The sequence below is a fragment of the Phocoena phocoena genome, chromosome 15, assembly GCF_963924675.1.
Source record: "Phocoena phocoena chromosome 15, mPhoPho1.1, whole genome shotgun sequence".
Classification (NCBI taxonomy): Eukaryota; Metazoa; Chordata; class Mammalia; order Artiodactyla; family Phocoenidae; genus Phocoena; species Phocoena phocoena.
Genome location: NC_089233.1, coordinates 39,141,945 through 39,169,716, shown reverse-complemented (window position 1 = coordinate 39,169,716; position 27,772 = coordinate 39,141,945). Strand labels below are relative to the sequence as shown.

Sequence of the window (27,772 nt, the reverse complement as noted above, 5' to 3'; positions counted from 1 at the left end):
CTCGCCTTTTGACACTCAGCTCTTCTTACCCTCTCCTTCACCCTTCAAGCTTTGGCAAAACACCACAAATCAGCGGGCCCCTGGTGCACCATGCTACCTAGATCCCAGGCCTCCACCCGCCCTGTTCTCTCATCTTCTGGCCTAATTCCCCTTCTCTTTCCAGCTTCTGCTCTCACCCCTCTGCTCTCTGCAGTCTGAGCTCGCCTCGGCCTCTCTCTGGCCTGGCTTCATGTGACAGCCCTCACTGGCCTGTCATCCAGGGGGCGGCAGGGACCTGATTCCCAGGCTCCAGCCTGTGTCTGGCACTGAGCAGATAGGACCTGGAGGCTGTGCTGGGCGATGGGATCCCTCTCGTGCTGGGTGGCTTGATGGTTACAGGCCTGCGGCAGGGCCAGGGGCTCTGAGCCTGGGGGAAGCCCTCGCTCCCCCACAGGCACCTCCTGTCCATCTAGTCCTGGGGGTGGTTCCCATTTTTCCCAGACACGCCTTGGGAGAGACCAAGGCTGAGACATGCTGAGAAGGCAGAGCAGGGCCGATGAGGGCAGTCTGCAGGCACAGCAGTGGCTGTGAGTCAGGTCGGCTAGGAGGTGGGGGTGGGGTGGGGCAGGGGCTGACCTCCTCGTGGAGGCTGGACAAGGGGCAGGGACTGAGCAAAGGCAAAGGCTCAGGCCAGGCCACTTGTCCATACTGAGCCCTATGTTGTGTTGAGGCCAAAAAAACGTCAATCACAGGAGGGAGCAGACAGAGAGACCCTTTTTTGTAAACACCCTTCGCTCCTACGGACTTTGTAATCCTATGATTCGTTTAACAACATTTATGGAATGTGCATTTATGGAGCCCCTACTCTGTGCAGGTGTGGGGTCGGTAGAAGATCCTATCGTGGCCCCCAGACGCCCCAGGCACTCAGCCTTCTGCCAAGGGCTTCTTGCTGCAAACAGCTGCTTCTCTCTGCTGGAAGGCTTTCTCTGGCTGACGGAGCATCGGGGTGAGTTAAAGCCCCCCAGAAGAAGCCCTCCACCACGAGGACTGGGAGTCCCGCACTGCAGGGGGGACACCTCTGGGGCGGGCTCCACATGGTTCCCTAGTGCCCAGCGATGCTGAGCCTTGGCTGCCTGCAGAGGCCACTTGCTTGACATTGTGCTCTTCACCAGCCCCTTTCCATCCCACTTTCCTACCAGTGTTTCCTGTGATCATCCCTCAAATGAGTCACTTGCACCCAAACCCTCCTGGTCAGGATCTGCTTCTGGGAAAACCAGTGTGAATAAGATGAAGGAGGTCTGTGCCCACAGCAAGGCCTCTGAGGGCAGTTGGGTCTTTACTGGGTCTGAGTATCAGTCTAGGCTGCTTGCCCAGCCTGTAGTGATTTCCGGGCGCTCAACAGACACCAATGAATGGATGGATGGGTGGATGGATGGGATGGATGGGTGGATGGATGGGATGGATGGGTAGATGGATAGGATGGATGGGTGGATGGGTTGATGGGTGGATGGATGGGATGGATGGGTGGCTGGGTGGATGGATGGGATGGATGGGTGGATGGATGGGTGGATGGATGGGTAGATGGATGGGATGGTTGGGTGGATGGGATGGATGGGTGGATGGGTGGGTGGATGGGTAGATGGATGGGATGGATGGGGGGATGGATGGGGGGATGGAAGAATGACTCTCCAAAACCCAGAGAGGGGAGCGATTGTCCTAAAAGGGTACATCCATGTTCAGAGGGGCTAACTGGTTTACCCACGGCCAATTAGAACTAGTTGGTAGCATATGCCAGCAAGAAGCTGGGATTCTTGACTTTTACGTCAAGCCGGGGCTCACCACTGGAAAAAGACTGAGTGTGGAAAGCTAATCCAGGTTAATTCCTGCGGATTAATCATTAATATGCTAGGGAACTGCTGAGATTAAAAATATGAATGAACGGTTTAATTTCAACCCAGCCCCTCTTTATTCCCTCATGATGGCTTGTATTTCCACATCTAACAACTCATATGGTACCAGTGACAAAGAGGGAGGGAGTATGTGAGACTGTCCAAGAAACAGCTATTAGGAACAGGATTCTGCAGCCACGGGGGTGGGGGAAGTGGTACAGGGCAGTTCAGCCTGCAGCAGCCCTTTTGGCCTCCCAGAAACCTTAATTTCAAAGAAACTGGCTTTGACTCAAGTTCAAAGAGTTAGCTTTAAGAGACACTGATATAATGGTTAGAAACCAGGCCTAAAATTATCTTAATTGAAAGACTTATTTGGTTATGAAGAGAGAGTGCTGCGTTATATGGGGTGGGGGGTGTAGGGGTCCGGAAGTCCTGTCATGAAGCACCGTTTACTCAGTTTTCTGGAAAGTGGGTGAGTTTATGTGCGTCAGACCCTCTCACCCTCCCCATTGCAGAGTAAAATGCCGGAAGGTCAACTGCAGTCATTGCCCTGCTGCCAGTTGAGGTTTGGACAGTGCCTCAGTTGTAACCTCCCTAAAAATGGGTGTAAATGACGTCCACCCTCCATTCCTCCAGCACCGTCTGGACTTTCCGCCCCAGTTTACTCAAGAAAATTCTTTCTGGTGCTGATTGCAATCTCTTTGAAGATAGTGACGTGCCCTCTCTGAACTGACCCCCAGCATAACTTGTCCTCACATCTAGGGCCCGGAGGGGGCGCTGCTGCAGGGGAAGTCAGTTGGTTTTAAACGAAGCATTTCTCCCTACTGTTCGCATGTTGCGCAACCCTGCTCAGGGTGACACCCACCGCCATCTCAGCCCGGAGGGGCCAGGGGCGCAGGCGCGGCGCCGCTGGGATTCGAACCTTCGCGGCCCGCCGGGCCACAGCCTTCCCGGAATCAGCGCCGGCAAGCAGGGTCGCTGGCCCGGGGTGGGCGGGGCCGGCCGGCGCCCCCTCCCCCGTTCGGCCGCGCGTTCCGGGCCCGCCCCGCCCCCGCGCTGGGCCGAGCGCCGCGCCGCGCGGCTCCGCCCCTCACAGGCCCCGCCCCCGAGGCTCCCCGCAGCTCCTCCCCTCTCCCATTGGCCGAAGCGGAGACCCGCCTCCCCGCCCAATGGCCGCCGCCGCGGCTCGGCTGCCCGCGTTCTGACTGGTCAGCGGCCGGCGGAGTGGCGGGGCACGGGCCAATGGGGAGAGGCGGCTCGATGAATGGCTGGCCCGGGTGGGGAAGGCAGGAGGCGGCGATCCCGGCGGAGGGGGCCGTTTGCCAGCTCCGAGGCAGAAAGTGCCACGACTCCACACGCGCGCACGCAGCCAGCGAGCAGCCGGAGCGGACGGCGGACGGGGCGGGTGGCGTCGGGGTCGCGGCGCCTGCAGTTGCTCGGGGGCGGCTTCTCGGCGGAGGCTCGGCCGGCTCCTCTTTCCCGGTTCCGCGGCGGCGGCGGCGGCTCCTGCCCTCTCGTTCTCCCTCCCGCGTCTCCGGCTGCAGGTAAGAAACTTGGCCGGGCCCTGCAGCGGCGGTGGCGGCGCGCGGGCCGGGCCGTCGGGGCGCCGGGGCCGGGCCGGGCGGGCCGCGCCGGGAGTGACACGTCTCCCTGGTGGCCCCTCCCCCGGCGGCGCCCCCGGCCGTCGCCTCGGCGGCGGACCCTGAGGGTCCGGGCGGGCCCTGGGGGCGTGTGCCGGGCCGAACCCGGTGCAGGGGCGTTGGCCGAGCGTGCCAGAGGTGTGGACCCCACGCCCTCGCCGTCTGCGGGACCTGCGGCGGCCCCGCGGCGCGACGTGGCCGCCCCCCCCCCCACCTCTCTCTGTCCTTCCCAGCCGGGCCGTCGGGCCGGCCGGCGCGCTCCGAAGTTGGGCGAAGAAAGTTGGCGGCGGGGCGGGGCGGCGCACAGCTGGCGGAGGAAGGGGTTAAGCTTCGGGAAGCGGCTGGATGACGTTGCCGGGCTGGAGTCCGGGCTGGGGGGGTGGGGGCGGGCGGAAGGCGGCTGGGGCCGGCGGGGGAGGGGGCGGGATTGAATGGGGGCCCGAGCCGAGCGCGCCCGCCTCGGGCTGCGGCTGGGGGCGCGGCGGGGCCGGGCGGCGCCGACGGGGCGGGCCGGGCTCGGGGCCGCGGGGCCCGCCGTGCGGAGACCCGGACCGTCCGGGTACGGACGCCCGGCGGCCGCGGTGGCAACTTCCCGGAGTGCGGGAGGCGGCTCCCTGCTCCCCCTGGCGGCGGGGCCGGGGGCGCTGTTTGCCCGGCCGGCCGCGCGGACCCGGTGCGAGGGCGCCCGGCGGGGGGACGATGAATGGGCCGGCGGTGCCAGGCCCGGCGGAAGTGGCACCTCCGGCCCGGCCGTCAAGCGCGCTGGCACCCCGCCTGGCTCCCGCCCCGGGTCCGGGCTCCCGGCCTGGCGCCGGGCAGGGGAGGGCGGGCTGGGGTCCGCGCTTCCCGGGCAGCATCTGGGAAGCCTCGGGGAACCCTCCCCACATGGCAGATCACAAACGGTAGCTCGGGTGGTGTCATGGCTAAGGGGTGGGCTTCCGAAAGCCGGCACCGTGGGGACTCGGCCAGGCTGTTTCACTCCGGGGTCCGCTTCCACGTCGGAACAGCCGGGCTGCCGGAGAGAGAACCGTGAAGACCCAGCACGTGTAGGGAGTAGTCCACAGGTGTTGACTGTTACTGTTTTTGCATGAGTTTCTAGGGCGTTCGGGCCGGGAGGGAGGTGGGGTCTGGGTTTGGCTCTGGCCCACCCGCTGCGGACGCAGCCTTGGCATGTCCTGTCGTCTGGATCCCACCCCTGCCACGCTGCAGACCCTCTGCTCAGGTTGCTTAACCTCTCTGAACCCGGGTTTCCTTATCTGTAGCCTGGAGATAGAACCACCCACTCACTGTAGGGTCGGGCAGCCTCCCAGGTAAGTGCTGGGAAACCCTGGGACCTTGTGCCGGCAGAAGGAAGTTTGGCAATAACTCCTGGAGGTCGGAGGTCAGCAGAGTCTAGGAAGCATCTAGAAAATGAAACTTTGCAGGCTCTTGGGAGCCTCGCGGGTCACTGTTTGCCTGGTGTGCTGGAACCTTCAGAGCCGGGGGCGTTTGCGTGGCGTTTTCTGGACTTTGGGGAGGAGGTCTCTTCAGAGCTTTGGCTGTTCCCGCGGGGCTGGGAAGCACTCTGCCTCCCCCTACGCTTTCCTCTGTGCTTGGCTGTCCTGACTTCCCCCTGATCCAACCCCAGAGAAGGCTCTGTGATCCCACAGCGGGCTGTGGTGATGTCTCTGTTCCTTTATGAACTCTCCAAAGGTCAGGCCCACTGTGGGCTGCCAACTTGTTTTCCTTCCAGAAAGAAGCTTCCGGTTCTGAGGGCCTGGAGATGCCACTTCCCTCTCTGATGAAGCAAAGGAGGAAAGCTGGAGGCAGGAGGCGGAGCAGGGCTTGCACGTTCAGGGCTTCTGGACCCGTTGAGCTGCAGGGTGGGGGGGTGGGTGGCCAGATAGGGAGAGAAAGGTGTCTCGGGGACTGGAAACAGCCGCCAGGGAGTCGAGCCGCAGGCACTGTGCTGGATCAGAACTCTTCACTTTCACAGTTAGGAGTCGGCCTCTGAACATCTCTACAGAGATTAAGAAGTTAGTTTGGTACCTTGGTGCATGAATAGTTTTTGGTGATGGGAGAATTTTAAATAAATCCCAAGCCACTGAGTCACATTTGAGCAATTATGCTCTTTGCTGAAACGAGCCCTAAGTCAGTAGGCTGTAGTGATGATACAGCACCAAATTCCATGTAAGTGGCTGAATGCAAACCATTTGATTGGCATCCTGGTTTATTATGTAGCAGGGACGCCTTTTAAAAATGTCAGGACCCCAGACTTTTCTTACTTGTTCTTTTATTCCAAGGAGTTTTAACGAGGAGGTGAGTGACGTATAGGCAGAGAGTCAACCGTTCTTTCGAGAATCCAGATTTTTCTGTGCTAAAATCTTGTTTTGGGAGAAAAAATATGGTCAGTGAGAATGATGATGGTGGAGACACTGCTGTCCATCTGTACGTTCTGGCCCGGCGATGGTTAAGGCCTGGCCCGTAACACAATAATTGCAGATGAAGTGAGGTAGACCAACACACCTGTTAAATTTTCTCCAGCTATCTCATTGGACAACCGAAGCTCAGCCCAAATTGATTTTTAAGGTTTACTGTTTAGAGTCAGATTCACAGCTTTGGTGTACATTTCGCCCTCACAGCAGCCAGTTTCCGTAGCGTAGATGTGGTTGTTCCCATCCTGTGGATGAGAACGTAGAGGCCCAGCAGGTCAGTTCCTGTTGCCCAGCTGCTGGGCGATGTGGGCATGGCCTTCTGAATGTTCACCGACACCTACAGGCCGTATAATTCCACACTCCTTGGGACAGTAAGTACCCCAGGAAGCACCTGGAATTGGAAGATGGAAACGAAGGCGGGGATTCAGTGTGGGATGTGGCAGTACCAAGACAGGTCTTTCATTTCATGTCTTTGTCAAGCTTCTCCTGTGTGCCAGGCCTTCAGACACCACAAACGAACCTCGTTCGTGTCTGAAGACACTCCATCTAGAACTGTGTTGTCCAGTACGGTAGCCACACGGAGGTATTTCAACTTAATTAAAGTTAAATAAAATTAAATTAGTGGCAGTTCATGCGCTTCCACCTAATAAGATGTCACCTTTAGAAAGCAGTTGTTCCTGACTCTTGGTGTGCATTATAAACTGCATGTTAAGGGAAAGAAGGCGGGGGAGCAGGGGCGCAGCAGACAGTGGTCCTGCCCTGGAGAGCTTCTTACCTAACACCAAGGGCATCAAAGTGGTCAAATGTAACAGACACGGAAGATAGGTATTGGGCAGAAAACATATGGCTTGTAGGGAAAGTAAATATTTAATTCTAAGTGAGAAAGCCTGGGCAAGAGGGCCACTTAGCATTATGGAAGATTAACCTGGGGACTTCCTAGGAGGCTGTTTCCTTAGGCACACAAGTTCCGATGAGTCTCCTGAAACAGGCAGGCCGAATCCCACGACTGGAGGCCAGACACATGTAGCGTGTTTCCTTTAAGAGCTGTAAATGACATGCATCTCCCACATGCCTAGCAACGCAGGGCAACTTTAATTTATAAAGAAAGTTCTGTAATTTCTACGTTGGATTATTTTGGCAAGGCTGAAACAGCTGCCGGTCTCCTACCCTTACACGGGCCAGGGTGCAGGCATTTTCCTGTTTGGCGGACAGCAGTTGCTTCCTGGCTCTTTGCAGGGCTTTGTTATATTCCACAGAACTTGGAAAGGATCACTGGATAGTATTTGGGGAGAATTTCTGAATTCTTGGCTGTACTAGTGGCCTCATCTTAGTACATTGTGTGGAGTAACGTCAAACCAGTTAACAAAGAGCCCAGAGTGATAGACAGCTACTTTCTTGTTGGTCAGACAGGAGGCCCCTAAGGTTGTGCCGGAAGTGATCCGCTATTTATAGTGATATCATCTGCTGGCTCCAAAGTTGGAATAGAGACCATCTTAGACCCAAAGCTTTAATTCTGTGCCCTGACCCTGGTTGAGGTGTGAGTGAACCAGGTGTGTTTCAGGCTGTCTTGAGACTGGTTCCCAGCTGGAGCCCTGCGTGGATGGAACTTGGCTGGCACGTGAGGTTTGTTCAGGCCCGGGCTGCTAAACAACTAAGCCACCTTTTAAAATTGGAGAAGTTGTTGTTGTTAAAATCTAGATTTGGGGGTTCTCTTGGGGAAAGTGGGAATTTCTGGGCACACCAGTTCTGCTTTCTCGAGTGGCAGCCGTGGACTGTGGTTGTCTTCCCCGGGCGGGGGCTGTGCTCTCCTCCCAGCCTCGCTCACAGTACGTGCTTGGGTGCTGGTGGTCCCCGAGGGACACTGTCTACTCCAGCATCTGAGAGCAAAGAGGAGCTGGAGGGCGTCCGCATGTGACCTGTGTAGTCACCGGCGTCCCCCAGTGGCTGCAGCTTGGGGCAGCGGGGGGAGCACTGGTCTGGGTTCTAGTCCCTAGAGTAAGTGGTGTGACCTTGGATGTGACTGTTCTCCTCCCTTGGCTTCAGTTTCCTCCTCGTGTAATATGAAACCAGGCCAGTTGGCTCCATCTTTCAGGCCACACATCGTGGTTTATCCTTCACTCCATGCCTTCTCACGCTTGTATCCTTTACGACGGCAAACCTGTCAGCTCCATCCACTCTCACCGTATCCCCTGGTGCCAGCCTGGTGCAGACCCCTCATCCCCCGGGTTATTTCACTAGGTCTGACGTGGTCTGCCTGCTTTTGCCCTCACCCCCTGCCTTCTGGTCTGTTCCCAGAGCAGATTGTGCCACCCTGTGTTCGGGACCCTCCTTGGCCAGAGTCTGTCCAGTGGCCTCCAAGGCCGCACTTTTCCCTCAGGCTTCACTGCTGCCACCCCCGCCCCCTGCTCTGGGCACACTAGCCTCCCTCTGTTTCCCGGGCAGGGCCTTCTGCCACAGGGCCTTGGCACATGCTCTTGCTCTCCCCGGGGAGCTTTTTCCCAGACGGCCACGTGGCTTGCTCCCCCACCAACCTCAGGTCTGTGCATTGCGACCTCCCTGACCACCCTATTTAAAGTGACAGGCCCGGTGACCCCAGTCCCACTTCTCTGCATGGCTTTGTTTTCATTATCACCACCTGATGTGTCACATATGTGACTGACTTTGTCATTTCTGACACTGGATTGTAAGCTCTCCCAGTGCAGGGATGTGGCCGCCCTGTTTCCCCGAGGTGTCCCTAGTGTCTGGACAGTGGCACACAGTAGGTGCCCATCCTTGCCGAGCTAACAGGTGATCTTCTAGTGCCTGTGTTCTGTGAGTACATTATCATTTAGCCTCAAGTAGCCTGGATTCCTAGAGCATCAAATATAAACACAAAAAACATATTCCAAAGCCAAGTGACTTTTGGATTCCCCCCAGCCTGGTTCCAGTTGGGAGACTGACCGTTACACTCACGGTGGTGCTGCCACATGTGGCCCATCCTGCTCCGCCAGCAGAAGCCAACGCTCTAAAGTGACCCTTGGCGGAAGGCTTGGGCGTTCGCTCTCTCCCAGGTGCCCTGCACCTGCAGGCTGGTTAGATTGGTCTCAGCGCTGCCTGTTCTCCGCTGTCCGTCACCCACGCGGGGGCCTCACCAGACCGGGCCCTTCCCAGGTGCCTGCGCTGGTTCCAGGAGGAGAATTCGCAGTGAGCATCCTTTATTTCCCGGCGGAGCTGATGAGCTACATGGTTTGCAGAGCAGCCGAGCGTATCGGTGACGACGCCCTCACCAGGAAACAAAACGTTATTTTTGGTTTGAACAGTGCACTGCCTCTGAAAAGAGGTGGGTTTTGTGTTTCGTGAGCAAGAGTGCTCCTTGGTGGTAGGAGGGGAAATTCTTTTCCGGTAGTTGGCATTCCATTCTCCCTTCTTTTAGTCAGACTTTGTTGGACTGAGAGGGCTGGATGAGGTGAACCTCCCGCCTCCCAGATGGCGTTTCCTCGAGGACCGGGCGTGGACACTGGGCAGGTGTGGGATACTGGAGACAGGCGGGCTGGCTGGTCGCAGCCCCTTCCAGGCCGAGCCCACATCCCTCGTTGCCTCCTCTCTGCCTGCCTTTGCTTTTAGGCAAAGAAATGGAAAAGTAGATCATAGATTCCTGGCCCCTCCTGACGGGAGGATCTGGCCTACGCATTTCACGCAGAACCGTGAGAGACCGGGTTCTGGCTCTCAGCCCAGGCAGTATGTTCTATTGGAACTTTTCATTCAGTGGTTAAAATGTACAACTCAGCTGTAGCAAAACGATTTCCTTTTTAATTAAGGCTCATCCTGCATAGGAATTAGATGCAGCTTTATTTCTGTTGAACACGTTTGCATTTCTTGGTGAGTTCTAGATCATCGTAGTTGGGGAATTTCGTAGTAACTGCAGTGACTCGGGGAAGGGGTCAGTGCGCAAGAGTGAGCGGTGACGACACCGTCAACAGCGGCCTCGTTAGTGACATGTCGTTAGGGGCATGGACGGGGCTTTAGCCACGGCCGAGCCGGCCACTGCAGCCTGTGTTGTTGCCTCCAACCTCAGAGGGAAGCCCTGAGGTTTGTTCTGAACAGTCTGGTTTTGGAAGCCGCAGGGACAGTGAGGTCTGTGGGGCTTGGAGGCGGGAGGCGGTGCCCACCGTGACCTTGGTCCCCACTTCCCCTCTCTTGGGAGCTGCGTGGTGAGCGCACATGAGGGGCCTGGGGGTGGCAGGAGTGTATGTGCCGTGACAGACCCGCCTGACATCAGAGATGCTCCTCCTTTGAGAGCTGTGTGGATTCATTTTCCTACCAAAGTTGGCATGTGTGTATATACATATTTTAACTCTTTACTAAAGTAGAACAAATATAGAAAAATGCACTGTCCCGTCTACGGCTCGCGGAGCAGCGCCCCACGTGACCAGCCAAACAAGAAACATTGTCCCCCAGCAGCTCATTTCATGCCCCTCGGGTTGCTGCCCGTGCCCGGGGGTAACCACACCCCTGACCTGTAGCTCACAGGTCCCTCCCGCCTGCGCGTGAACTCGGGGCAAGTGGACACACGGCCTGTGCTCATCGTGGCTTCCCATTCGACGTTACGTGTGAGCATGAGGTCCATCCGTGGTCTTGGGCTATTGTAGTTCATCCCCCTGTTGTACATACTCTGCACATCACTGTGCAGGGGCACTTGGATAGTTTCCACTTTGGGGCTTCTGTTTTGATGTACTCTAAATTACATGATACTGTAAAATACAGTCTTGCCCCTGACTCTGGTGACCGCGTGTCCACTTTTCCACTGGGTCTGTTCCCAGGGGTGGGGCTGCAGCCACGGGAGGCATATGCTCAGCTGTGGACAACAGTGTGGACTCCCCAGAGCGCTGGTCCTCATTTGTACTCCCACCAGCAGCCTAGGATCTTGGAACATGACTTCAACAAGGAACCAGGGTGAAGTTGAGTTACCACTGCTACTGATAAGAAGCACCCCCTCGTGCTGCCCTCCCCATGTCCTGGAGATGGTTCATCAAAGAGGAGCCTTTGCATGGGGCTTGCGGAAAAGGGTCAGGTTTTACTGCCGGTGAGCAGATGCTGTCCAAGCAGAAAGGCAGCCCCTCGCAGTACATGAGGGAGGGCTCACAGAGCTTTGATCTGTGGGGAGATTCTTCATCAGACCCCCCCCAACCTCACCCTGGTTCCAACAAGGTAGAAGTAGTGGCTGTTGGAGTGTTAAGTGGATTTCTTCAAAACAAAGGAGCCGGCCGTTGGGTACCAGAGGTCACTCCGCCTGAGCCTCTGCCCACCTGCCGGGACCCTGCGCAGAGCCCAGGGCCAGGAGGCAAGGGCACTGGGCAGGCTCCCCTCCTCCGGGGACAGATGTGCATCCAGGCTTGGATCTGGGAGTCACCCTACCCAACAGCCCTCCTGTCACATCGCAGGGATGACCTCTTTCCTTTTAAGAGCTTGCCTGGCTGGGGTTTGGTTTGGCCACGAGTGGCAGCAGTGCCAAATGTCAGTAGCTTGAAGAAGTAAGGGCGGGCTGTGTTCCGGTGACAGGGTGGACTGGTGGGCTGGACCAGTCTTCTCACTCGGGTGGGGCAAGTGCTACAGAACAGATGAAAAACAACACCTGTGGAAAGCACTGAATGGCTTGGAAGATCCTGAGGAAGGTAGTGAGGAGACCAGAGTCTCAGTGCAAAGAATAACCCTGGATGGTGAGCACAGTCCTGAGGGCGTTCGGTGAACTGGGCAAACTGTGAGTTCTGATGGCACCTCTGGGCGCAGGGGGCAGAGACCAAGGTGGGCAGGATGATGGAAGCTGTGCCCACCGAGGACTCCTGCACCTCCAGGGTGAAGGTGAGTCAGAAGTAAGCCCGTCCCCTCCTGAGATGTTGTCCTTCGTGCAGATCCTGTGACCTCAGTGGTAGGACATTTTCCAGCCAATTCTGATTCTTTGTAGAGAGTGCCCCACGGCCGGTCCACAAGCAAGCAGGTCTTTGAAGGACTGCGCCTTTATCCTCGGCTCAGAGAATCCCCACGTGTAATTTTCAAGGCAATCAAGCATCCCTGGTTGAGAATAACCAAACACAGAATGCCAGGCGTTCAGTGAATGAGGACCAGCAGGAGCTCTGTGAAAACAGAGACAGTGAGTGGTTGACACAATGTTTAAAAGCACTTCTTACTCTGCTTAAAGTAATAGACAAGGTGGAAAATACCTACAAAGAAAGGAAACTGTTAAGTGACCTAACACATTTGATAAAGGAATCAGGTGCAGTTTCTAGCCATGGGCAGCTCAACCACTATAGTTAAAAACCCAACAGATTGAAGTGTGTGATTGAACTGGAAGATAGAGCAGAATGTACAGATTTCATTTTAGAAGAAAATAGGACTTGTAAGACCAACTGAGAATCAGGGAGAAGAGGTGGTGTGCCAGAGCCCGTGTTGGACGAAATAATGACTGAGAATTGTACAGAATGGAGAAGACACCCATCCAAACAAGGGAAAAACACCCACGTGTAGAAAGTGTAGTGATACAGCAACCAAAGGAAAAAATTCCAGAGTGAGGGTGAAATGAAGGTAACTTTTAAGGCAAAAACCAAGACCGTTAATTAGTGACATCTTGGCTAAAGGAAACTCTCCAGGATGTTCTTGGAAGGAAAATAGTGCCAAACGGAAAGAAGAATGAAGAAGGTGGGAACATTTGGACAACTCTAAACAAATGTGAAATAATAATAATAATGTCGGGGGGGGGGCACTGGAAAAAGGATATGGTTAATAACACCTAAGTTAGGGGGGTGTTAGAATTAGCGGAGGGAGTAAAGTTTTGTTTAATTTTGAACTTTGTGAACCTCACATATTATTGTGTTTTAAAGATTGTCACTAAAGAATAGAAACTGTATTCTGCAATAGTAGAGGGGAAGAGATGGAGTGATTTAAAAACAACCCAAAAAGAGATAAGAAAGGAGACAAAAAGAACTCCAGGACAGGTGGGGAAATAACACAAAATAAGATTATAGAGTTAAACTCAACTATATCAGCATTTAAAATGTAAATTGGGGACTTCCCTGGTGGCACAGTGGTTAAGAATCCATGCTCCCAATGCAGGGGGCCCGGGTTCAATCCCTGGTCAGAGAACTAGATCCCACGTACATGCTGCAACTAAGAGTTCGCAGGCCGCAGCTAAGGATCCCACCTGCTGCAACTAAGACCCGGTGCAACCAAATAAATTAAAAAAAGAAAAAAAAATTTTTTTTAATTGTAAATTGACTAAATACTCCAGTTAAAACATAAAGATATCTTACTGGATTTTAAAAATCCAACTCTTGTTTACAAGAGACAGGGTGAAAATGAAAGAATATATAAAACAAAAATTGACAGAACTACAGGAAATGGTCAAATCTATAAGCATAGTAGAGAATTTCACAATATCCGCTCAGTAATTGACAGCTAAGCAGACAAAAAATCACTAAGGATTAGAACTTTGAACAAAATTAGGGGTGTGACCTGTGACTCTGTATAAATAAAACAAAACACTGTAGCCAGCTAATACCTATTTGACTTCAGAATTTTCAAAGATTGGCTGTATCCAGGGCCTTAAAGTCAGTCTCAACAAGTGAAAGGATTGAAATTATGTAGAGCAGGTAGTCCAACCAGAGGTCAGTTAAACTAGAAATATGAATAAAAAGATAGAGAATCTCCATGTATATGTATATTAAAATAAAATACTTCCAGCATGTATTTGTAAGTCAAAAAAAGAAGGAAAATAGAAAATATTTTGAAATGAATGATGAAGATACTACACATCAAAACTTGTAGGATGTAGCTAAAATATTTATAGGAAAATTGATAACTTTAAATACATATATTGAGAAAGAAGATGAAAATTAATGAGCTAAGTAAGCATCTGTCTCCAGAAGTAACAAAGTCAAAATAAACCACTCAGAAGGAAGTGACAATGAGAAGGGATTAATGAAACAGAAAACAAGTAAATATACAGTGGAGAAGTTCATTCTTACAAAAGATGAATAATGTTGACAAATATCAAGCAAAATTGGTCAAGAAAAAGGCACAAATAATATCAAGAGTGTAAAATGGGACTTCACTACAGATGTGGTGACGTTAAAAAGATGAGTGGTTGTCATGAACAACTTGTGCTAATAAATAAAAACAAAGCAGTGTCATAGGTGTTTATTAACCACCAGAGGAGGGGGCTCTACCACACATTGTATGTATAAGCCTTCTTTTTTCATCTCAAGATGGTGATAATTTTGCAAGTTTTAACAACATCAGTGAATTTCTGGGAACATATAACTTAACAACACTAAGCTAAGAAGAGAACCAAGAACCTGATGAAGGGACACCTGCAGGAAAGTCTACAGCGAACGTCGCACTGCATAGCAAGATGCCCAGAAGTTCTGCTTTGAGATCAGGAAGAACAGGCTGCCAGCTGACACGCCTTCTCTTGAGCACGGTGTTGGCGGTCCTGCCCTGTGCAGAAATTCAAGAGAAGTGAAGCGGAAGATAGAAAGATTGGGAAGAAAGTAGTGGAATTACTACTAGTAGAAAGTTAGTAGAATTAGGCAAGGTTGCTGTGGGTCTGGGGGAACCACCCTACAGAAATCAATTACATGTCAGTATTACCAGCAACAAACAGAAAATGAAACTTAAGAGAGACCCCATTTGCAATAGTGTAAAAGCCGAAAAACCAAGAAGAAAATAACTCTTTCCCAAAGTGTGTGAGACCCCACAGTGTGTGTTCTCTTCCTCCACCAGGATGCCTGTGCTTTTCTGTTTCAAGGTGGTTCTCATAACCATGTGACCGTGTAAATGAGTGGCTCCTGCCTGATTGGTATTTAGTGGAGCCTACACAGACGCTTGGAGCGTGGATGTGCCCAGGTTTGATTGGACACGGTGGGGAGACCACTGATCCTGCTTCCTGGGAGCTTCGTGTCCACTGCAGGAAGAACTCTGCACATCTGAACTGCTCGCGGGCGACTTGAGGACTCAGGATTCCTGACCCCTACCTCAGGGGCGTGTAGTGAGCCCTGTAGGCTCCTCGTAAGTGCTCAGAAGATTTAGGTCCATTCAAGTACCTACTTTTCCAAAGACTGTTATATTGGAGAAACACAAAAGCATGTCAATGCTTTGTTTTTTTTCCTTAGCAAAGAAATTGAATCTGAAATGTCTGGTGAAAAAGCCAAGGCTGAGAATAGAATACATTTCTATTTTTAGTGTTTTATGTTTCTTTAAAATGAATAGCACTGTTTCTTTGAAGTAGGAAGTCAGTTATTTCCATCCTCTTAAAACGTGAAATAAATTATTTCCGAATACTGTATCTTTTAGTTACAAGATTTTCTCTTAGTTTTAGGTTGAAAAGAAAAGAAAAGAAAAGAAAAAGAAAGAATTAGAGGTCACACTTAAAATTTTAGATGAGATGACCTGAAAACTCTCTTCTCCATAAACATTTAGAAATGTTAGATGGAGCTAATAAGCATTCTCTAAAAAGCATAGCTGAATTTACAAGGTAGTAAAAGAGATTACCGAATCCCATAAGCCAAGGGCAGGGAGTCTGGGTCCAGAGGTAAGCTGACCCTGCAGTGTGGGTGTCGCGTAGTTCTCCAAAGTCCGGGTCTTGGGTCATTGGTTTTTATGTCCAGGTGGGAGCTGGGTGTGGGGAGTGGGAACCCAACTCACACTCCAATGTAAAACCTGCACTGAAGGGACAGACTAGTGGCCAGGGGAGATGGCATGGGAGCTTATCTGTTTTGTCCTGAGGCGGGGGAGGCAGAGTCTCCTGGGAATATTTAACAGGAGCTGCTGCATCTAAAAATGTGTCCCTACCTGCCGCCTTCTCTGAAGGCTTCGTTGAAGCAAAGATAAAATAGCTCTTTAGAGACAAGCCTGAAATTCAGCCCAGACAGGGTTGCAACTTAATAAATTCCTGCCAGAGTCACTGTCAGAGGTATAAAAGTAGGTAGTGGAAAACATTAATGGGAAAAAATAACACCAGGGAAAAAACAAGGCGAACTTGAAAAGAAATAGAATAACTCAAAGGACTGATTATAGAACTGGTTAGATTCAGCTGAAGAGACAGTTGGCGAAGTGGAGCGTATGTCCGAGTGGTAGCACAGAGAGATTGAGGTCTAGTTAGGACTTCTACCACAAAGAAACAGGAGCAAGGAAATCTCCAAAGAACTAAGTGGCCAAGGGCTTTCCAGAACTGGTGAAAAACATGAGAAAGCACAGTGAGCCTCAGATAATAAAAATAAATAACACATCTAAAGGCATTGGTAAAGGCTTGGAACCCCAAAGATGGATCTTAAAAGCGAGGAGGTATTTTTAAAAGGTATTACAAAGGAATGACAGCCCCACAACATGTTTTTCCATAGTAAGCACACACCCTGCCACAGCTGCCAACCAAAAAAGCCAGAAGACAGATAAAATAATATCTTCAAAGTGGTGAGAGAAAATAACTGTCAGCACGGAACTCTGGACCCAGTTAATCCATTCATGCAGAGCGAGGGTGAAGGAAAGAAATCCTTCCAGGGCTGTGAGGACTGCAGATGTTTATCAAGAGGAGATCGTTGCTGAAGCAGGTAGTGGAGGATGTGCTTTGGGGAGACTCAAAAGAAGGCGTGAGGTGCACGAAGCAGTGGCCAGCAACAGATTGGGAACCATTTGGGTAATTTAACACGAGTGTCTGGAACTCCAAGCACCGGCAGGTCGCCCAGGTATGTGTGAGTGAGAAGCGGGTGGAGCACCAAGGCTCCTGGGAAGTGTCAGGTGTGTATGTTAGGAGAACGTAAGGGGAAAAGACATTTTAATTACAGGTTTTTTTTTTTTAATTTTATTTATTTATTTATGGCTATGTTGGGCCTTCATTTCTGTGCGAGGGCTCTCTCTCGTTGCGGCAAGTGGGGGCCACTCTTCATCGCGGTGCGTGGGCCTCTCACTGTTGTGGCCTCTCTTGTTGCAGAGCACAGGCTCCAGATGCGCAAGCTCAGTACTTGTGGCTCACGGGCCTAGTTGCTCCGCGGCATGTGGGATCTTCCCGGACCAGGGCTCGAACCCGTGTCCCCTGCGTTGGCAGGCAGATTCTCAACCACGGCGCCACCAGAGAAGCCCATTAATTACAGTTTTTTAAAAGAGCGCTTGCACGCAGACACACACAAGAACAGAAGAGTAACTTTCAAACACAGAGGAAAAGATGTCCAGTGGAATGCAAATAAATAAATAAATAAATAAAGGGGGAATAAGCAAAGAAAAAGTATTGTAAATAGGAGTAACAAAATAAGGGTATAAATGAGTCCAGATACATAGGCAATCACAGTAGATGTTGGTGGACTAACCGTACCAGTTAAGAAAACAAATTGCCACGCTGGTCTGAAAATAAAATCCAGCTATATGCTGTTTTTAAAGAGCTGCACTTAGAACATCCGAACCCAGAAAGGTTGCATGTGGAGAACAGAAAATGATTCTAGGCCAATATTAACCCCCCCAAAATTGGCATAACTCTTTTTTTAAAACTGGAGTATAATTGCCTTACAATGTTGTGTTAGTTTCTGCTGGACAACAAAGTGAATCAGCTATATATATACATATATCCCCCCCATCCCATCCATCTAGGTCATCACAGAGCACCAAGCTGAGCTCCCTGTGCTATGCAGCAGGTTCCCACTAGCTGTCTATTTTACACATAGTAGTGTATTCAGACATACAATCAGAATGAAGTGGAAAAAAAAAAGATCATTGTTAGGGATAAAGAGGATCACTTTAGGGGCTTCCCTGGTGACGCAGTGGTTGAGAGTCCACCTGCCGATGCAGGGGACACGGGTTCGTGCCCCGATCCGGGAAGATCCCACATGCCACGGAGCAGCTAGGCCCGTGAGCCACGGCCGCTGAGCCTGCGCGTCCGGAGCCTGTGTTCTGCAACAGGAGAGGCCACAGCAGTAAGAGGCCCACGTACCTCCAAAAAAAAAAAAAAAAAGATCACTTTATCATAAAGGAAAAAATAGTAGGCACTTTATCAGAAAGATGTAACAATTCTGATCTTATATTCACCTAATAAGATGCCCTCCAAATAAAGCACAAATCAACAGATTTCCAGGAGAAACTGATAAATCCATGATCACGGAGTGTTCATGTCAAGAAGTTAGAACAGTATAAACCAATGGAAGTTGGAGGAAGGAATAATGAAAATTAATTATATAGATTGGATCACAAACCCAAAAGCTGGTTCTGGAATCATCATTGAAATTGAAATAGCAATTAAAAATCAGCTCTCTGCCAAAGGAAACCTTCATATACTGTTGGTGGGAATGTAAATTAGTGCAGCCACTGTGGAAAACAGAACAGTGTGGAGGTTCCTCAAAAAACTAAAAATAGAGCTACGGTATGACCCAGCACTCCTACTCCTGAGTATATATCTGAAAAAAACAAAAACACTAATTCAGAAATATACATGCACCCCAGTGTTCATAGCAGCACTATTTATAACAGCCAAGACATGGAAACAACCTAAATGTCCATCGACAGATGAATGGATAAAAGAAGATATGATATATATATTGCATATATATTTATATATATATATATATGTATATGATGGAATACTACTCAGCCATAAAAAAGAATGAAATTTTGCCATTTGCAACAACATGGGTGAACCTAGAAGGTATTGTGCGAAGTGAAATAAGTCAGACAGAGAAAGAAAAATACTGTATGATGTCACTTATATGTGGAATCTAAAAAATACAACAAACTAGTGAATATAACAAAAAAGGAGCAGATTCACAGTATAGAGAACAAACTAGTGGTTGCCAGTGGGGAGAGGGAAGCGGGGAGGGGCAAGAGAGGGGTAGGAGATTAAGAGGCACAAACTATTAGATATAAAATAAGCTACAAGGGCCTATTGTACAACATGGGGAGTATAGCCAATATTTTATAATAACTATAAATGGAGTAGGTTTATACTTTAAAAACCTTTCAAAATTGTGACTATTGTATACCTGTAACTTACATAATATACAGCAACTGTACTTCAGTTAAAGAAAAATCAGCTCTCTACCCACTCTCCCCCCTCCAAGAAGAGATCTCGAAAAACCAGATTCTGACAGTTTTACAGGCAAGTTCTTGTGAACCTACAAAGGATGGAGGAAAAGAGATGCTCTGTAGCTCATCTTACGGGACTGAAGTGACCTTGCTACCAAGACTGCGTGAGAACAGTCTGAGAATGAGCTCTGACTTCCCCCGCTTGACAGCACAGCCACCCGAATCCCACATAAAAATGTGAACAGACCAAATCTAGTGAGGGGTTAGAAAAGAAAAGACCCACCGTCAAGAAGTGTTTACACCATCAGAACCACCTGTGTGTTAACATTAGAATATATTCTTTTAATTCAATCCAATTCGGATTAAATGTCAAGTGGTAAAGAGAAAGCATTTGCTAATATACCCTATTAAAAAAGGAGGGCTTCCCTGGTGGCGCGGTGGTTGGGAGTCCGCCTGCCGATGCAGGGGACGTGGGTTCGTGCCCCGGTCTGGGAGGATCCCACATGCCGCGGAGCGGCTGGGCCCGCGAGCCATGGCCGCTGAGCCTGCGCGTCCGGAGCCTGTGCTCCGCAACGGGAGAGGCCACAGCAGTGAGAGGCCCGCGTACCACAAAAAAAAAAAGGAAAGGTAACTAGGAACACAAGATAACTTAACCTGATCAAAGGTTTCTACCAAAAGCCTACAGTCAACACAGCATCTAACAGTGAAGGATCAGAAGTGGAGACTTGGCCGTGAGACCAGCGAGCCTGGAGCCGGCTCTGTGAGATGAGAGAGAAGCGATGGTGTGGACTAGAAAGCAAGAAATTACTCTCTTTTCATAGGTGATTTTTCTTGAAGAGAATCCACAAACTCCTGGATTTGATGAGAGTTTAGCTTAATATTTGGGTAAACGACACTCAAAAATGAATAACTTTGCTGGTTGTCTGTAGCTAGAAAAAGAAAAAGATATCTTTTTCTAGTACATTTAAAAATAGCAATAACCTTAACAACAACAAAAAAATGTGTAAGACTTCTATAGAGAAGATCATAAAAGCTCCCTGCAAGTATAAAAGAACATTGAAATAAGTGGAGTGCTACACGCTCCATTCACCGACAGCTCCCATAGTATACAGCATCGGCTCTCCCCATGTTCACCTGTAAATTCAGTGTGTTTCAAATAAAAGTTCCAATAGAATTTTTGGAAGGGATGCATAGACCAAAATGTAGTATTGACGCAGGGCGTAAATAACATTTAGGTGGAACAAAGTGTGAGTCCAGTGAGGGATCCACGTGTACTGCAAACCAGATGGGACAGAGGGGGCTGTAAAAGTCGGGGGGTGGCGGGGATGGACCAGTCCGGAAGGGGCGCTGGGTAACTTAAGCCGTGGGGGAAGCTGACCCTGTTTCCTTTCCTATGCCAGAGTAGATCCCAGGTGATTAGAAACCCAGCTATGAAAAGTGTTCCGAAGTTTGTAGAAGGAAATAAACAGTGAAAGGACTTCTCTCCCAGTGGTTGGAACCTGGGTGGCTGAGAGTCAGGGGTGTAAGGGAGGTTTTCACTCAGTATCAACCCCTTTGTTCCTTTTGCGTTTTGACCCCTAGGAATGCGTTGCCTTTCTCCAACACAACTAATTATTTAGATTTAAAGGATAGCAACAGATTTTTCCTTAAAAAAAGAAAAAGGAAACAGGTTGTCTTTGACTCTGGGGTGGTAGCAATGAAACAAGAAAACACTGTAAAACAAAACAGTGAAACAATTTTTCAAACAAAATTGGTTGAAAAAGAAACCGCAGACTTGGATACAAATGGTTAATATCCAAATGTGTAAAGGGCACCTACAAATGAGGGAAGAAGACAACCCTTTAGAAAATGGGCCAAGGGTATGAGCAGACAACGTCGTGGAAGCAGCATGAAGGGCAGCTCACCATGGGAGGCACATGGGGCTGCATCCTGGTGTGAGTGCAGGAGGAGATGGTGCGGGCCGCAGAGGGCGGGGCTCGCAGCACTGCCCTGGGGGAGCAGCCCTGGGCCCTGCGGTGTGTCCTAGAGGATGAAATGCTGCCAGGTGATGCCCGCAGTGGTGTCTCACACAGCCCTCACCGTAGCGGTGCTGGACATGTGTAAGCACACATGCACACGTGTGGAAGTGGTGGCATTCTGAGTATTGGTTCTCTCTGGAGAGAAGGATGAGATACTACTTATATGTATCTAAAGTAAATGGGGAAAGATGTTTGGATTTGCTGAACCTGGGTGGTAGGTAAATGGACATTCACGATATTTTTCTTAATCTTCCGTATATTTGAAATATTTCATAATATTTACAAAAACAAGGAGACAGTGATCCTGATGCAGCCGCATCTGCCAGTGTCTCCATTTTATTGTCATTGTGTTTTAGATTGTGCCTTCCTGGTAAGTCACCTACCGCCCAGGAAATGGGGCTTGGGCTCAGTTGGGAGGCTTCATCTCGCTCCCCTGCCGTGGCTTCTCCAAGTGCCCACACATGGCCCCCGAGGAGCAGCTGGAGAGTGATGAGACCTCGCCCCAGGGGTGCTGTTGAGGGCCCTTTTCGCAAAACGTCCCCAAATCCCCATTGGACTGAACTGGCCAGACTGGACAAGCCAGGTCGGGCCACACGAATCAGCAAATGTAGTCCGTGCCTGGGGCGTCCACTTAACTTGTGTTCCCGAGTCCTTACTCCCGGGAGCAGAGGAAAGCCATTCTCTGAGGAGCCCCGAGGTGACCCAGGGCGTGTCAGCCGGCCAAGGCTGGGAGCGGTCCCCGAGCCTCGGGGGAGTCTTCTGCCCCCTGCCCTGGCAGGCCTTCACCTTTCTGCTTTGCACTCTAAGCGGACTGGCCACAGTAAATAAGAGTGCACATCTCATAGAGGTTTCCGGGATTGACGGAGTGCAGGTTCTTTGTGGTCAGCCCACATAGGCAGTGGCACGGTTGGCCGGATTCTTTGCCCTCCTGGGCACGGCCCTTGGGAAAACCCTGCGGGAGATTCCCGCTGGGGGCCTTTTACCATGGTGGGGATTTCAGAAGCAAAGCGCCAGAAGGCCGACCTTGAAGGCTGACCTTGAGAGCGTCCTTGAGGCATCGCTGGTTTTGCTGTGCCTGTGAGCACGGGTGGTACTCCCGCCCCTCCAGCAGGAGCTGACTCTGCGGGGCAGCGGGAAGGCGGCTTCCACCTCGACTTCTTGGCTGTCCGTGGTGATGGTGATGTGTCCTGAGCCTTCACTGTTTCACTGAGTTACCACAAATCTAGGGCTTTTCATCTTCCTGTGAAAGCGTCCTTTCAAAGAAACTCGTACTCAGGAGTTAGTGGTGGGGATGCAATTTCTTTCTGGAGCAGCGGTCCTGCAAAGCTGGGAAGACACATCTGTGATGGACTCAGATATCCGTCTGTCCACTTTGGAGGGAAATGCTCTCCCAGCTGGCTTTTCTCCACTCTGCCCCTGACAGAGAATATATTTTTGTATCCCGTGTTTGCCTAACTTGAGAGTCAAAGCTGACTTTTCAACCGTGCTTTTCTAACCAAACCACACATCTGCAGAGCCCACGGTGGGGGGCAGGCGCCCATCGTGGGGGTGGTGGCCCTGGGGCTCCAGGGGACCCGACCTCCAGGGCTTGTTGGGGACGCCACCCGGGGCTTACGGACCCTCAGCCGGGGTGACCCGGGCCCCTGGTGTGGTGCTGCTTCTGGAGAAGGGGTGTTTCAAAGGAGTTTTGTATCCATTCTTTTTCAGATTCTTTTTCCATGTAGGTCATTACAGAGCATTGAGTAGAGTTCCCTGTGCTGTACAGAAGGTCAAAGGGTTTTTGTCATCTGAATAGGATGGCTGTAGTGATTATGGTGTTGCTTTGTACCTGAAACGTGTCCATGTTGGCGAAGTTCTGAGGGGTGCTTGTGAGGACCCGGAGTTTCAGTTGGTCGACGCCCTCCAAGCAGCGGGGTTAGAACAGGGCCTGGAACGTTCCAGCTTCTTGTCCCTGTCCTCCCACCCACGGGACCCCCCTCCAGGCCTTTTGCACACTTGGCTGCGAGGATCCCGAAGGACTCGTGTGGGGTGACCTCTCCTGACTGTCATGTGTGAGGGGCCCTGGCTGTGTATCTCGCTGCCAGAACCCATGGCCCGGGGTCAGAACCCGCTGCCCCAGGAGTCCACCTCGGGCCTGAGGAGTGGAATGTGGAGCTTGACCTGGAGCTGCAAGCCCGGCGACAGTCTGGGTGAAGTAAGTGTCACAGCCGCAGCTGAGGGACTTACCACCGTGGAGAGCAGAGCGCGTTCCACCCTCTTCCCGCAAGGGTTCTGTAGAAAGACGGAAAAACTGTGCTCTGGGGACCCGGGGACCATTCAGCTCTCCCCCTCGCTGCCTTCCTCCCCCACCTCACCATTGCGTTCCCTTCTCAGGTCCACTGCTGGTCCTCCTGGGGGAGCTGTTTCTCACTCCCCAGTTCAGGGGACTGGAATATGATTGTAGTAGCATCAAAATTAGTTGATAAAAGTTGAATGTATCCAAGAAATGAACCTGTTGGAGTTTCTCACTGAAGTCAGATTTAGCCCGGCTGACAGCTGATGGGTGTGGACCTGGCCACCTCTGACCCTGTGGACTTTGGTCCCCAGCCAGCAAGAAGGGGTGGTTCATCCTCTTGATTCGGAGTTTGTCATCAGGCAAAGGGTCCCCTCCCCAGGGCGAGGAGTGGACCTGGTGACACTGTCCTCCTCCCTCTTTGTAGCCTCTGGATGTGAAATTCCAAACCTGGAGTCTTACTTGGTCGGTTTCCCAAGAGGTATTTCCTCTTTCCTAATGTGCAAGCTTGCAGGTTGCATAGCTCTTCGGAGCCATCACTGGTTAAAGGCCATTTTTCCTCACCAACTTTTGATCACCTTTCTGGATTGTAATGCATGGGTTCTCATCTTTGGCCCTGGGTAGTTGTGTTTATCAGCACTGGAGGAAATGGAGGCAGCAGAGTCAGGTGGCTCGCGAGGGCCTGCTGGCCTGGACGCTGTGGCTGCGAGCCGGCAGCCGTGTTTGGTTTGACTCACATGGTATTTTTAAAATCAGTCAACTTCACGTTAAGCAAAAAAAAATTTCTGTCCTAATGTGAGAAAGCAAAAGATCTCTCAACACGGTGCCCGCATGTCTACAGTAATCAGCTGTGGCTGGGCGTCACCTGGCCCTAATGTAGTGGGGCAGTTTGCCACAGTCCTCACTACTCCCAGTTGTCTCACACCTGGCCGGAACTTGTGCTCATGTGCATCTTTGACCCCTGCCGTGGGGAACATCGTGAACTGGGAGCATGGCATCTGAGTCTCCTGGGTGTTATGTGCCCTGATTATAGAGCTCCTCGCTGCTGTCTCTCCATGGCTTCGTATGTCCCAGCACTAATGGAATATCTTATGTAAGAGTTGCTCACTTCTGAAGGGGGTGGGGAGAATGGGTGACGTCGGAGATGGCCTAAGTTTGTTTCTTCCTTCACTTTATCAGTCTGAAGAATTAGTGAAACCGTAAGTCAGGTGTTAGGGGTGGGGTTGGCGCTTGTTGAATACCTCAGTTTCTACAAAAAATAATTGACATGTATGTATTTGGCAGGTGAAAGGAAAGCAAGCCAGGATGGATATTTACGACACCCAGACCTTGGGGGTTGTGGTCTTTGGTGGATTCATGGTTGTTTCCGCCATCGGCATCTTCCTGGTGTCGACGTTCTCCATGAAGGAGACGTCGTATGAAGAAGCTCTAGCCAACCAGCGCAGGGAGATGGCGAAGACGCACCACCAGAAAGTGGAGAAGAAAAAGAAGGAGAAAACAGTGGAGAAGAAAGGAAAGACCAAGAAAAAGGACGAGAAACCCAACGGGAAGATACCTGACCATGAGCCAGGCCCCAATGTGACCATCCTCCCCAAGGACGCAGTGCGGGCGCCTGCAGTGGCAGTGGCTCCAACCCCAGTCCAGTCCCCCGTGGTCATTCCCCCTGTAGCCACGGTACCAGCCATGCCCCAGGAGAAGCCGGCTTCTTCCCCTAAGGACAAAAAGAAGAAGGAGAAAAAAGTGGCAAAGGTGGAACCAGCAGTCAGTTCTGTAGTAAATTCCATCCAGGTTCTTGCCTCAAAGGCTGCCATTTTGGAAGCCGCTCCCAAGGAGGTCCCTATGGTAGTTGTGTCCCCAGTGGGTGCCAAGGGCAGTGCCTCTGCCACCAGTGCTATGCAGGGCAAGAAGGCAGAGGGGGCCCAGAACCAGGGCAAGAAGGGAGAGGGGGCCCCCAACCAGGGCAGGAAGGCAGAGGGGGCCCAGAACCAGGGCAAGAAGGGAGAGGGGACCCAGAACCAGGGCAAGAAGACAGAGGGGGCCCAGAACCAGGGCAAGAAGACAGAGGGGGCCCCCAACCAGGGCAAGAAGACAGAGGGGGCCCCCAACCAGGGCAAGAAGACAGAGGGGGCCCCTAACCAGGGCAAGAAGACAGAGGGGACCCCCAACCAGGGCAGGAAGACAGAGGGGGCCCAGAACCAGGGCAAGAAGACAGAGGGGGCCCAGAACCAGGGCAAGAAAACAGAGGGGGCCCAGAACCAGGGCAAGAAGGGAGAGGGGGCCCCCAACCAGGGCAAGAAGACAGAGGGGACCCCCAACCAGGGCAAGAAGACAGAGGAGGCCCCCAACCAGGGCAGGAAGGCAGAGGGGGCCCAGAACCAGGGCAAGAAGACAGAGGGGGCCCCCAACCAGGGCAGGAAGACAGAGGGGGCCCCCAACCAGGGCAAGAAGGGAGAGGGGGCCCCCAACCAGGGCAAGAAGGGAGAGGGGGCCCCCAACCAGGGCAAGAAGGGAGAGGGGGCCCCCAACCAGGGCAAGAAGGGAGAGGGGGCCCCCAACCAGGGCAGGAAGGCAGAGGGAGCCCCCAACCAGGGCAAGAAGACAGAGGGCACCCAGAACCAGGGCAAGAAGACAGAGGGGGCCCCCAACCAGGGCAAGAAGGCAGAGGGAGCCCCCAACCAGGGCAAGAAGACAGAGGGGACCCAGAACCAGGGCAAGAAGACAGAGGGCACCCAGAACCAGGGCAAGAAGACAGAGGGGGCCCAGAACCAGGGCAAGAAGACAGAGGGGGCCCCCAACCAGGGCAAGAAGACAGAGGGGCCCCAGAACCAGGGCAAGAAGGGAGAGGGGGCCCAGAACCAGGGCAAGAAGACAGAGGGTGCCCCCGACCAGGGCAAGAAGACAGAGGGGCCCCAGAACCAGGGCAAGAAGGGAGAGGGGGCCCAGAACCAGGGGAAGAAGGCAGAGGGAGCCCCCAACCAGGGCAGGAAAGCCGAGGGGGGCCAGAATCAGGGCAAAAAGGCAGATTCGGTTGCTAATCAGGGCACAAAGGCAGAGGGTGTTGCAAACCAGGGGAAAAAAGCAGAAGGGGCCCCCAATCAAGGCAAAAAGGCAGAGGGAACCTTGAACCAGGGCAGAAAGTCAGAAGGGTCCCCCAACCAGGGCAAAAAGGTGGATGCATCTGCCAACCAGGGTAAAAAGGCAGAGTCAGCTTCTATCCAGGGCAAAAATGCAGATATGGTCCAGAGCCAGGAGGCACAAAAGCAAGAAGCTCCTGTGAAGAAGAAGTCTAAGAAGAAAGGTGAGCCTGGTGAGTAGCTTTGATTTCTTTATGACTTTGGAGGGAAAAGCAGTCTTTAAGTGGCTTATGGATTCCCTTTGGGGAAGCCATCTGTATCAGTCAGCTATCGCCACATGGCTGCATAACAAACATCCCAGAATTCAGGGTCTCACAGTGTCAGTCATTTATTCCTGCTCATGTTTCTGTTGACTTGGCTGGAGGTTGACTGGTCGGGGTTATCTCGGCTGGTGGCTCTGCTTCATGCTGCAGTTTAACTGGTTCAGCTCCTGCTGCAGGTTGAACATAGGTCTCTTCTATGTGTTTCTTCTGGGGCCCTGGCCGAGGCATCAGTGACTCTCGAGGGCAGAGGCCCTCCCATGGTTGTGGCAGAGCTGTGAAAGGGCACTGCTCAAACCAGCATCCTGTTGGCTAGAGCAGCCATGAGACTGAGCCTGAGTCAAGGGGCAGGAAGTCTACTGTCCCCAGTGGGCGGGACTGCGGAGTGACGGGGAAAAGGTGTGAGTTGAGGAGGGGTGAGGAATTAGGAGCAGTGACTCCATCCACCACCCAGTCTAGGACAGTTCCGTGTCTTGCAGTCTTTCTCAAAGTCTGGCTGTGTTCTGTCAGCCTGTTCTGCGTTCTTACCTCACCTGGTGCTTTAGCATAGCTTTGTTCTTTTCTAGATGTTTGTTGCATGAATAGCAGTAGGATGACGTTTCTGAGAAACAATGGCATCCACACCCCTGCCTCCCAGTTTTCCCTCTTCGCTACCCCCCCACCCCCGTTATGTAATGGAGCATTAATAGAACATTAAAATAGATATTATGTATCAGATACATATATTAGATAATGTAGAACATGAATTTCCATTATCTTTTTAATACGGATTACTGTAGAAATTGGGCCCGTGAGTTCCTGTTTCATATTCATCACTCACTTGATACAGTAGTCTGATGTTTTCTTCCTCCCTCCCTCCCTCTCTCTCTCTCTCTCTCTCTCTCCTTTCTGTCTAGATTTCTTTCTTTCTTAGATTAGCCATTAGTTGATTTGGAAAATTAATTGCATTTGTCTTGGTGAGGTACATTAGGGGCTTTGAAACGTTTGGATCTGTGCCAGGTAGGCAGGGCCCTACGTTTTTTCCCTCTGTGAAGCTGTATCCGCTTTGCTGTTTCCTCCGTCGCAACTTTTGGGGGAACATTTACTCAGGCAACACTCGTCCCGTGTGAGGGTCAGGGACCGGCCCACCTTGCC

At 51.6% G+C, this 27,772-nt stretch overlaps 1 protein-coding gene across 1 annotated transcript in view; it reads left to right on the top strand.

Annotated features, from left to right (window-relative positions):
* The first annotated feature begins 3,209 nt into the window (after window positions 1–3,209).
* Window positions 3,210–27,772, top strand: part of RRBP1 (ribosome binding protein 1) — a 59,021-nt gene continuing 34,458 nt past the window's right edge. The window contains exons 1-3 of the mRNA XM_065892015.1: window positions 3,210–3,412; window positions 24,529–26,121; window positions 26,188–26,551. Of these exons, the coding sequence (XP_065748087.1) occupies window positions 24,550–26,121; window positions 26,188–26,551 (1,936 nt within the window). The 5' untranslated portion in view covers window positions 3,210–3,412; window positions 24,529–24,549. The remainder of the gene's footprint in view (window positions 3,413–24,528; window positions 26,122–26,187; window positions 26,552–27,772) is intronic.